This window comes from Aythya fuligula, chromosome 1, assembly GCF_009819795.1.
Source record: "Aythya fuligula isolate bAytFul2 chromosome 1, bAytFul2.pri, whole genome shotgun sequence".
Taxonomy (NCBI): domain Eukaryota; kingdom Metazoa; phylum Chordata; class Aves; order Anseriformes; family Anatidae; genus Aythya; species Aythya fuligula.
The window spans coordinates 9,574,638-9,586,950 of NC_045559.1; the positions used below are offsets into that span (position 1 = coordinate 9,574,638).

Consider the following 12,313-nt stretch of genomic DNA (forward strand, 5'->3'; position numbering starts at 1 on the left):
AGAACTCTTGTTCCCCCAACACCAACCTGCACAAAGATTATGATGTAAAGATTCACATACAAGTCTTTTGGAAAGCTGACTTGTTTTGAAAATTGTTCCAAATTGTTCCCAGGTGTTTTGTCTCTTTCTTACTCAAAGATTATATGATTAGCATTTTAATGTCCCACAGCTTCTTGTCTAGTTCCCTAGGAAAATATGAAAATGAAGCCATGAAACTAAGCTGTATGGTATTTATCATGTGTACTCTGTATGTCTTTCAGAGCTCTGGGATTTAAACAGGACATCAGTCTTTCATAGCCCATTTGGATATCTTGGCCTTCACATAATGCTGCTGGATGAGTATCAAGAACGACTGTTTGTGGGAGGAAGAGACCTCTTGTATTCCCTCAGTTTGGACCGAGTCAGTGACAACTATCGAGAGGTGGAGTAAACAGATATATATATTTATCACTTGGTTTGATAATGTGTAGCACAAAACAACAGAGTTTGCATGAGTGGAAATGAGATAATGGAGTTCTTGTAGATATTAACATTTTGTGTATGATCTTTAATGCCATGTTTATCTGTAAAAAGAATAAAATAAAATACACTAACTATCATTTCTTTTCCAATGAAAATGACTCTTGATAGAGATCTGGGAGTCACATAGTTATTTTTCAGTCTCACTTTTTTCAGCATGTTTACTAAAATTTAAAGCATTGCACAGCACATTATATATACCTAATTTCTGTATCTCTGCTATATAAATAAGGCTTAATCACTCCCCATTATTAGTATATTAGAATTAAAATTAAATTAGAATTTTTCTACAGCACCAGGAAAACAAACAAACAAAAACATAAGTTATAAGAGAACACATAAACTATGCAATAGCAAGATAAATCCTGCAATTAATTTCTACCCCTTTCTACCCCAAGTCAGTGCTTGTAAGTACTGACTGAAAGTATCATTTGAAGTCTACTTTGTGGTCTGTGGGAGGAGAAAGGGGAGTCAAGTCACAATGTTTCAGATTCTTTTGTTTCTGTCCCTTCTTGTAAGTGAACAGCATATTCTCATACCAACATCCTGGTCCACTTCCTTATCTCTAAGGGTAATTAGCATGTTCTGTTATTGTGAATAGATATGTTTTATCCTTTTTATAAACAGTTTGGGAAAGGCAATCTTAGATATAGGGAAATAGAGATACTCAGGGAGGCCATTTGTGTATTTATCTACATTTAAAATATATATATATTTTTTACATATATACATTATACATATATATATATTATGTATTATATATTGTATGTTATATGTTATATGTTATATGTTGTTATATGTTATATGTTATATATATAATAATTTTTTAATTCCTCAGAGGTCACTATTACATACTGAGCTTTGCTCCTCCATAGTCAGATATGAGTTAACTTCTTTTCCATTTGACAAAACTTATTAATATCCTGTGACAAGATATTAGAGCTCAGGGATATAAAGACATTTATGAGGCAGTTTCTATAAAATAAGCTTGTTTTCCCTTGCTTATTCCCTATTCAGCAGTAAACTTGTATGAAGAAAGATGACAGAATAGAACATTTTATGCTTCTGTCCAATCACCATTGTTCCATCTAGACACACTCTGAAAGTTTGTTACTCTCTTTTTTGTTGTTTTAAAATGGTAGATCAGCCATTTACTCTGAAACTGTATGCTGTCTTGAGACCCATGTTCAGAGTATGACAAATTAATGGAAGCTCTTCTTGCTTACATGCCTACTTTTATGATGTGCAAAAGATGAGACACTGAAATAAATGGAACTTGACCTAACATGTTTTGAAACATGACCTCACTGGGACTTATCTCCCTTGAATACAAATGTAACAATCTTTTTCTCTTTTCCCAGTGTTCACTCAGTGCAGATCTTATTCAGTGATAGCTAGGGAAAACTTGATTGTCCCACAGCACTATCAGCAGAAGTGTGGAATGAGACATTTCTGTTATATGAGAGCTTAATTACTGAGATATGCTGGGGAAAGTTCTTGGAAACAAGAGACCAGTTAATTCATTACTAACAAAGTTATGTATTAAGCTGCCTTTAACTGTATGTTGATTAGCCTTCGACCTTTTCTTTCTCACTGAAGACTTTAGTTTAATTAATCTAAGATACCAGTTCTAATCTAGAGAAAGTATAAGAAGAAGGAGACAAGATTCTGGGTTTTATTTTCTCTCTGGTAACCAGGATGAATCACTAGCTGCAGAAAAGCAGAAGAGATCTTCCATAAATTTGGTAGCTTTGGGGTAGATCTAATTGATTTTTATTCATTCATTTATAAATTTATTTATTTATTTATAGCAAATAGCTTATGTTTTTTAATCCATTACCATCCCATCTTCCACAATTTGGAAGATGAGTATGCTCTCTAAAAACTAAAATAAAACCCACTCCCAGCCAGATATGTATCCCTTCTGCCATAAAATGACCCTGTAATTCCTCAGGTAGTCAGTTCTAGCAAGAATGTCAGGAGTCCCCCAAAGAAAAACAACAAAATGCTGAGTGGATATAAAATGCTTATGTTTTGAGACCTATTGGCTTTCAAAGTATTTCTAATTAACTCAACATGTTATGTATGTATCCCATAAATCTGCATTTGATAAACCACACTGTTCCTTAAAGTTCAATTCTTTGCATCTGTCAAACACAAAGTAGCACTCTCAAAGATAGATCATAGGCACACATTATTCTGAGCACCTATAATATACAATAAAGAAAAAAATGTATAAAAAATGGAAAATATCTCTTAGGGAAGGAAACTGTTCCTGTCATTCTTGTACAAGCAGAAGATTTGAGGAGAGCTCACAAACATGGTGTAGACCTTCTTGGTACTATTGGACAAACACAGGGTATCGCTTATCCACTGGTCATATTCTATTTCCTTGGCCTACTTTTTATTTTTATTCTTTGTCTCTTTCCTTGCATATAATATGCAGAGTTTTTCTATCTTAGTGTTTAGTACTTCCTACCATAAGTTTCTGAAACAAAGCTAATCTTTTTTTTTTGGTTTCTAATATTAATGCCCTAACGATATCAGTGGCAAGAATGATGGAGGCCAAAATGAAATGAAACTTCATTACTACTTGAAACCACGTGTAAAGCCAAATCTGCAGAGGTACCCTCCATGTGATCTTTGCTTTCCCTAGAGATTTCATTTCCTTTCATACCACCTTTGGAATCAAACTTTGCACATATTTGGGATTTGATCTAAAGTCTTTAAGGCTTGTAACGAGCTAAGACACTGATAGATAATTGTATTTGATATCTGTTGCCAAATTTAATTTATTTTTAAAAAAGCATTACAGTTAATTTTAATTGTTGTCAGAGCAGATCTTTGTTGACAGAAAGCTTGAACCAGTGCTGGTAGTTCAGTGATCTGACAACTTTTAGAGGAGGACAACCACTGGTTTGAGAGCAAGCAAGGAGGACAACCTCTTTTCCTCTCCTGTAGAAGTGAAATTAAATTGTACTTCCTATTTGTCCAAAAACTCTTTTCAGATATTCATTCTGTGCAGTTTTTGCTTTAAAGTGTTCAGGAAGGGCTTGCTATGAAGAAAAGCCTTCATAAGTACAGAGGCTTGTCCAGGCAGGTTTCAATATGCTGTTTCTGTTTCTGATCCATTGTGAGATAACTCCAGGTTAGGATTTATGTTGGTGTTGTAATACATAATAAAGCCCTGACAACATATCTTGTGTTTCTCACCTCTGGTGAAGCTAGCTGTATTTCTGCTCTAGACCTAGCTGAATATAAGCCCACTGGCTTGCATTTTCTTAGTATATGAAACATATGCAAACTGAAGTAAGAAACACATAAATTTGATTATCCACTGGAATTACTTTGAAAGAGGTAAGGTGGGTATGTATTTGTTGATACATACACATAGTATCTGCCAGACATAACAGGCTATTTTTGCAGAATTTGCATTCCAGATAAACACAAGTTATGTGTTAGTTAAGCAGCATGTATTGACTTAAAACAAGAACTGGAGTTGCTTAATTGCTCTGTCATATACCACAGTTCAGACTAGTTCACACAGTAGTACATTTTAGCCTGAACTACTATGAAGTTAATATAATTTCTTGAAATCATTTTTCATTCAGCATGCCATCCTGATTTTTTTTTTTTCTGAGACTAGTGACTGAGTATTGAAACTGTTTGGAGATTCTAATTAGGATTCCAGATGCAATTAAAAAGTCTTTTTTCCCTATCTGTAACTATCATTTCTATTGCCCTATTATCCCTATAATTCTTCTATAATTCTTTTTTTTTTTTTTTTCTTTCTTCAAAGAGCATTTTTAAGTATAGATTTTTCCTGTCTTTTCAACAAAGAATTCTCTTCAACGAAGAATTATATCAGTCAGATATCAAGGATAACAATATTGTGGTGCAAGATGAGAAAACATCACTAAACATGAAATTTAAAAACTTCACAGTAATCTGCAGTAGTGACAACTCTTAAATGATTATGTCCAAAAAAAAAGGTCAAGCTTGTAGCCCTGTGAAATGTATGTTAGTGTGATGTTATTCCAGCCTAGATGCACAGGAAATTTCTCAACAGTATGTATTGACAGCTTGCCAAAAGATTTAAATCCTGGCAAAGAACCAATTCAAAGTTAAAGCTGGTAGTTTTCATGACTCTAAAGCATAAACATAAGGAAAAATTAGATGTGGCAGGTTAAAGGCTACCATTACAGTTGATTAATATCTGGATATCCATGCAGTCCAGAAAAATCTTATTTATCCCAGTTAAGGGAAAATGCACTAATTGCACAAATATACTTAAGTGCAGTAAGTACACCTTGATAAAGTATTATTACCTTAGGCCATTTACTACCCATTTCTTTTCAAATGATCATAGAGAGACCAAAGTTGTATATCGGTTGTATAAACCCAGCTAAAAAATTCTTGTGAAGATTTCATGATTAAAAGGAATGATAATAACAACAACAACAACAACAACAACAACAACTTTTTTGGTGTTTTTCAACACTTTTTTTTTTACTACGCACATTTTTGAGTACTATGATCAGACTTAGTATGCACATAAAATCAAATTTTGAAGAATGCTTTGAATCTGATGTGTAGAGTCTCTCTAGGTCTAAGTATAAAAGAATCTTGAAGAGATCAAAATCTTAATGCTTGTTTAGATTAAGATTCATAAGCTTTGTAAGAAATTACTTCAGGCAACTAACATGAGTTTGCCTTACGTGTAGGTAACTGGCTATGAAAATACAAGATAGATTCCCACAACTCTGCATAACTGATGGAAAAGGTGCATAGATGACTGCCTTTCTCCTTCTGACAGACACTTTTTCTATGACAAGCTATGATAAGTATCCTAATAGGTAATACACATATGTCTGAGACAACAACAAAAACAGGGTTTCACTTGGAGGATTTGTACAGGAGTCAGTTTTAAAAAGCAGGTCCACAGCAGAAGTGGTAGATACAGTACAGCTACTGTTGCTCATTAACCTTTTTATAAGAACAATCCACCCAGGAGGGAAATCCCTCCATCTCTGCAAGATGGTTATGCACATATCCTCCACTTCCCATCACAGTATGCTAAGGACCAAATCCTTGCTGCTTATTCTGCTTCTGCTTTTCAGCCTTCCAGATAAAGGGGTAACAACCTTTTTTTTTTTTTTTTTTAATATATATTTATTTATTTAATCTCTCTCTTAATCCTGTTTATGTATTTTAATTACTATCTCTTAAGTGGAGTATGTTTACATAAATATTTTGAATAGCACTGGGACTAAGTACAAAAACAATCACCTACACACTTTATATTAGATAATAGCTTACAGAGTCAACTGTTCAGTTGTTCATTCATGATGTGTTTTCTCAGCTTCTGCATTCCTAACATCCCCTTGTATCACTTACGGGCTAAAAAGAAAACAAACCTACAACATTTTAGCCTACCAGTAAGAGCACGTCTCTGTGGTTGAAGTTGTGGTTTTAAACTTTTATACTCAAGAGATCCTAGAGCTCACATCTCCTAACTTCTAGGCCTTTGGTTAAGAACAGGCTGTTCCCTACTCCATCCTCTCTGCCAATGAACAAATGAAATAGTAAAAGACCTTGACTTCTGAGCTTTAGGCTGAATAAACCAGGAATGATGACTGAATGAGTGCCTTCACAGTACTTCAACAGAATTCAGCCTTCCAGTACCTAAAGTGGGCTACAGAAAATCTGTAGAGGCGCTCTATGTCAGGGAGTGTAGCAATAGGACAGGAGGAATTGTTTTAAACTGAAAGAGAGTAAATTTAGAGTAGATATAAGGAAGACATTCTTCACTATTGACCACGTTGGCCAAGAACAGTTAAAATTGTTGCCTCATCCCTGGAAGTGTTCAAGACCAGGCTGGATGGGGCTTTGTGTAACCTGGTCTGGTGGGAGGTGTTCCTGCCCATGGCAGGGTGGTTGGAACTGGATGGTCTTGAAGGTCTCTTCCAACCCAAACCATTCTATGATTCTATGACTTCAAGCTTTTTTTAATACAACTCCAGGATTTGTAACTTGTTCTAAATACTTGGATTTTTTTGGGGGTAAAATTATTTCAAGAAAATGAGGTAATATAATTAAAAAAAAAAAAAAAAAAAAAAAAAAAAAAAAAAAACTAAGAGAAGATGGATTTAATTTTAAAATGTTTTCCAGATATAATAATAATTTATTACTGGACTATTGACAAAAATATCTTAATGATGGCATCCATTTTTTCATACTTATTTTTTTTCAGCCAAGCCTGTTATCACTGAAGTGAACATGATTTTGTTTTCACTTTTAAAAATTCTAAGAAATAAAGTAACCATTCCAGTCTGCTGAGTCAATGTTTAACATTGTTTTCATCCAAATAAATCATGCATTTGGAATGGATTTTTTTTTTTTTTTTTTTTAATAGTAGTAACAGAAAAATGATCCTAGTTGTATAATTTGGCTTCACTTCCAGTAACTGACTGTGGAGAGCTGATCCTACTCCCATGAGGTTGATTGCTGACCCTCATTAACTTCACTGTGAGCCATTTTTTTTTTCCTAACTGCCACTTAAAGAAGGAAATCAGTAGTTCAAAATTAATACTCTAAGGGAAATTGTTGGAAGTCACTGACAATTTAGCAGGGACATTTCTACTCAACTTATATAAAATGTCCAATACATTAACTTATTTTACATCTGTTTACCAGTATTAATTTTGCTGAGTTACCCTATGCAAAACTGTTACAACTAAAATATGTCACCATCTTGTACATTTTTAGAGATATTTTTAGCTAAATTATTTGGCTTGAAAACTGTTCAAAATGTAACAGAAACTTGATTAAATGTTATAGCATGCAATAAAATAATCTCACATGAAGAGCAGTGGAAAAGTGATATTAATATGATCAAACTGCCAATTGAATTATTTCCTGTTTGTTTGTTTCTCTTCAGATTCACTGGCCTAGTACACCTCTTCAGGCAGAAGAGTGCATAATTAAAGGAAGAGATGCTGTAAGTATCATTTATTACAAATCAAATATACTTTAATTATACTCACTGCTGACCAAAAACAAGGATTCAAACATCCCTAAATTTCAGATAGATCAAAGCATAGATATAATTCTAAGTGTTGCAGCTTAAAAATATGTAACCACTATGAATACACTAAATTATTAGTTTAATTGCTTTTCAAAGCAGCTCAGAAACAGGCCATGAACACTTATCATCTGAACTTTCTCCTAATTCTTTCTCTGGTGACAGCAAAGAAGTTACCTTAGTAAATACTTCTCCTATTTCTATTTCCCTTTCTTTTTATACACGTATAATACCATCTCTTTTCAAACCTTTTCATATTCCAATTAATTTCTAAAATTCAAATTCTCTAAAAACATTCAAAAAGCAGCTAAATTATTAGTAATTATAAGATATATTCAAAATTCTTTTGCCCTATAGGTTTTCTTCAGTTTAAATTGAGTTATATAAATATTTTATTAATAAACCTAGAAGCTGTTCTGTTCTTGTGTTTCATTGCTTTGACTTTAATCAGTTCCCAGGAAAAGACATGAAAGCTCACTGACATACAGTGGCTAATATCATTGGCATGACAGGATTAAAGTTCTTCTGGATGGGAACTCTCCATAATTTTGCAGTGCACCAAGCTCATTATCTGCACCTCATAAATACACAGCAAATACAACACCTAATAAATCTCACAGCTGTGAGAGCTCACACTGTACAAAAGGATTTGAAAATTATGATAGTTTTACAGAAACAGTGATAGGAACACAGAACAAGAAAGGGCACATACAGTGGTTTTCCACAAAACACAGCAATCAGGCAGCCTTGATGATAACCACATTCACTGTGAAGCCTAGGAAGCAATATATATTCCGGTTGAGGTAAAAGCATGAGAAACATCCACATTAAGGGAATGGATGAATCAGAGTGGAAAAGAGAATATAATAATAATAGTAGTAACAACAACAACAATAATTTATTAGAAGTTCATTGCATTTTTCTGGATGCTTTTGGACCTTTGAGGATTTCAGGTGTCGTGTTGAATGTAGTGTTTTTCTATACTATCTGAACTTCATGGTCATATTAAATGAATCAAAAATCTATGGTGTTTCAGTTTTATTTAATACTACTTTTCAGCATAGGCTGCAATTACACTAAACCTCTGTCATTTTTGCTTCACTATTACATGATATGTTGTATTTTCTGATACTTTGAAAATATTCTTTGGGTTAAATAAATACATAAATAGGTATGGTTGTTCCAATTTAATGTAAAGTTTTCACCCTCAGACTCTCTAAGGATTCCCTAAAATTTGAAACCTTTTAAAATCCATTCTACTAGTGTGTCTTCAAACATGCACTGTAATGAATATGATCATTCATTACATATGTTTCCCAAATTCTCTCTGTGAAAGTCAGGTGTCTCATTTTTAAGAAGAAAAACAGAGAATTTTTAAATAAACAAAATAATACAGAGTTGGTGTCTTAAAAACAAACAAACAAACTAAAGGAAATAAAATGTTAAAATTGTGAAAGCTGGAAATATTTCAATACCAACAAATAGCGAACGATCCTCTGATCCTCATTCAAGGCCTAATTATGTGTGGGACAATGTTAATGGGTAATGCTAATTAATTCCAGGGAATCCTTAGTAATTTTCATTAACATGCTCAGTATTCAGTGAGCTAAATTGCTCAACATGCAGAGAATCTAAATTAGAAACAAAATTACTTGCCTTCTCATCTTCATTTTTTGTAGACATAAATGAATATTGGCCTAATGGTGTTATATCTTAAAATCAACCTTTTGCCATTTCTAAGTTCTGAATTCTATTTATCACACTATAAAGTCTCTGAGAAAAACAAAACAAAACAAAACAAAACAAAACAAAACTCATCAGTGGTCTTTCAAAGTTTTTTTCTTGTTTATTTCCAACTTTATTTTCCTTTGCAAAAGATCTGGTGCTCACTGCATAACTGATATTAAGGAGGTCTGAAAATGTTATAATAAGCATCTCAGTGTTGAGGAACTTCAAGTGTTCTCTGCTAGCTCCCTCTCTATGACACGACAACCCACTTTTGCAATGTTTTACAATCTTTAAAGGTTATCAGTTCATCTTGTAGCAGTAAAACCAAGTATTGTAGTCATAAACAAAATTTTTGAAAGCTTGCAACAGACTAAATAGGACTTTTGAAAAAGTCTTGTCTTAACACTTGCATCGTCTTAAACTCAGGTCACACTTTTCTGATCCAGTTCAAGCCAAGGATAAAATCATTCTGCTCTCATCCAGTGTGCCAGGAAACACACCTGTAGGCCTGTGGTGTGAGAACTTTTGATCCTTTCAATTACTTTATCAGAGCTGGAAATCATACAGAAACAGAAATCAAATTCTGTTGTGATGACTAACTCCTTCACACTAAGAAGATTCAGATGAATGAAATTCTACAAATCTATTAATATCAAATCTGTTAATATGTCTATGGAGTCTCCTAAAGATAAACAATATTTATTAATTTAAATGTAGGAAGACAACTTATTTTAATATCTCCTGCCTGATCCTTCCTTGTTACATGTACAGGATATTATTAGTGGGGTCAACAGCAGTGTCTACTTGTTTTTGTTTTTGTTTTTGTTTTTCATTTGTTTTGATAAAGGCTAAAAATGTGGAATGTTTTTTTCTATATTTGGTGTCTTCTCTGCAGAAATTTTCAGGCATTTCTGTGAAGAAACACAGGAGAAAAATTGTATAATTTATGCTCATGCGAAGAAAAAAATAATCCTAAAATCTCTGTTCCTCTAAAATGCTTTTGAGACAAAGATCAAGAGTTGCAGAGATATATGGATTAAGAAAAAAATAAATAAAAATGGAGAAAAGAGCTTCAGAGATACCACAGAGACAGAACAGAGGGGATAAGTCAGAAAGGTCATACTTGGAATACAGAGAGAATGAAGAAGACTATCAGTGCAAAGCATCTACTTAAAAAAGCTACAACACATCATAAAACTACTATGTTTTAATATTCCACTACTACCAGTTAGTAAATATGTACGAAATACAAGAAAAGTGGGTATCTCTGTGTGTTGATTTTCATGTACTTGATGACATCCCACTAATCTCAATTCACTGATTTTCTATTTGTCTGGCAATTAAGTAGAAAATTTTTCTCAGTGGGTCTAAAAAGTACTGTCGGGTGAGAGACCATGCAGATGCCATATGGAATAAGACATTAGTAGTAGTAGTAGTAGTAGTGGTTTCCTTCAAAGAAATAAAAATAGAAAAGAACAAAAAAAAGGGGGGGGGGAAGAAAAAAAAAAAAAAAAAAGAAAGAAAGAAAGAAAGAAAGAAAGAAAGAAAGAAAGAAAGAAAGAAAGAAAGAAAGAAAGAAAGAAAGAAAGAAAGAAAGAAAGAAAGAAAGAAAAAGAAAGAAAGAAAGAAAGAAAGAAAGAAAGAAAGAAAGAAAGAAAGAAAGAAAGAAAGAAAGAAAGAAAGAAAGAAAGAAAAGAAAATATCTAAGAATTAAGAAATTCAAAGACTGATATTAAAAAAGGTTCATTTGTCCTTTGCATATTCAGCTTGCCCAGAACAGTTCAAGTTGTTGCCCCATCCCTGGAAGTGTTCAAGGCAAGGTTGGATGGGGCTTTGGGAAACCTACTCTAGTGGGAGGTGTCCCTGCCCATGTCAGGGGGATTGAAACTGGATGGTCTTGAAGGACCCTTCCAACTGAAACTACTCTATGATTCTATGATATACATATTTAATTACACAGTGTTTTTGTTACCTGCCTGTGTAGACTATCTAATTCTTTTGAAAAATCACATAATAGTCATGGTTGGAAGGGTACTGGCCCCATCCCTGATGCCCACGTACAAGCAGAGACAATTTAAGCAGAACCTGGTGTCCTGTTGCTTTGTCTGGATAAAGTCCCCTACAAGGACCAGGTCCTATGAATGTGAGGCTGCTCCTATCTGTCTGTCGAGGGCCTTGTGTTTATTCTATGTTTTCAGGTGACCTGTAGCAAGCATCCACTATAATGTCACTTAGCCCTCTCTTCCCTTTCATCCTAACCCATGAACTCTCAGTCAGCTCCTCATCCATCCACAGGCAGAGCTTAATGCTCTCATGCATAAAGGACAACACCTTCTCATCATCTTCCCAACCTGTCCTTCCTAAAAAGCCTGCATCATTTCATTACAACACTCCATCAGGGAGCCATCCCACTACATCTCCATGATCCTAGAAAGATCATAATCTCGCAACTGCATCCACATCTCTGACTTGTTTTCATGTTTATTCCCCATACTGTGTGCATTAGTGTACAGGCACTTAAGAGAGTGTCCTGGTTTCAGTTAGAACAGAATTAATTTTCTTCCTAGTAGCTGGTGGAATGCTGTGTTTTGGCTTAGGATGAGAAGAGTGCTGATAACACCCCGATGTTTTAATTGTTGCAGAGCAGTGCTTATACCAAGCCAAGGACATCTCAGCCTTTCGCTCTGTCCTGCCAACAGGCAGGCTGGGGGTGCAGTAAGAGCTGGGAGGGGACAGACCCAGGACAGGTGACCCAAACTAGCCAAAAGGGTATTCCATACCATCTGACATCATGCTAAACAATATATAGGGGTGGCTAGCCGTGGGGAGGGGGCCGGACTGCTCGGGGTTAGGCTGGGCATCGGTCAGCGGGTGGTGAGCAATTGCATTGTGCATCACTTGTTTGTACATATTATTATTACTTTCCTATTATCACCGTTGTATTATTATTATTATTATTATTGTTATTATTATTTTATTATT

General features: G+C 34.3%; 1 protein-coding gene across 1 annotated transcript in view; it reads left to right on the forward strand.

Annotated features, from left to right (window-relative positions):
• Window positions 1–264: 264 nt before the first annotated feature.
• SEMA3E (semaphorin 3E) overlaps window positions 265–12,313 on the forward strand; it is a 75,769-nt gene continuing 63,720 nt past the window's right edge. Inside the window, exons 1-2 of the mRNA XM_032197087.1 lie at window positions 265–421; window positions 7,460–7,519. Of these exons, the coding sequence (XP_032052978.1) occupies window positions 326–421; window positions 7,460–7,519 (156 nt within the window). The 5' untranslated portion in view covers window positions 265–325. The remainder of the gene's footprint in view (window positions 422–7,459; window positions 7,520–12,313) is intronic.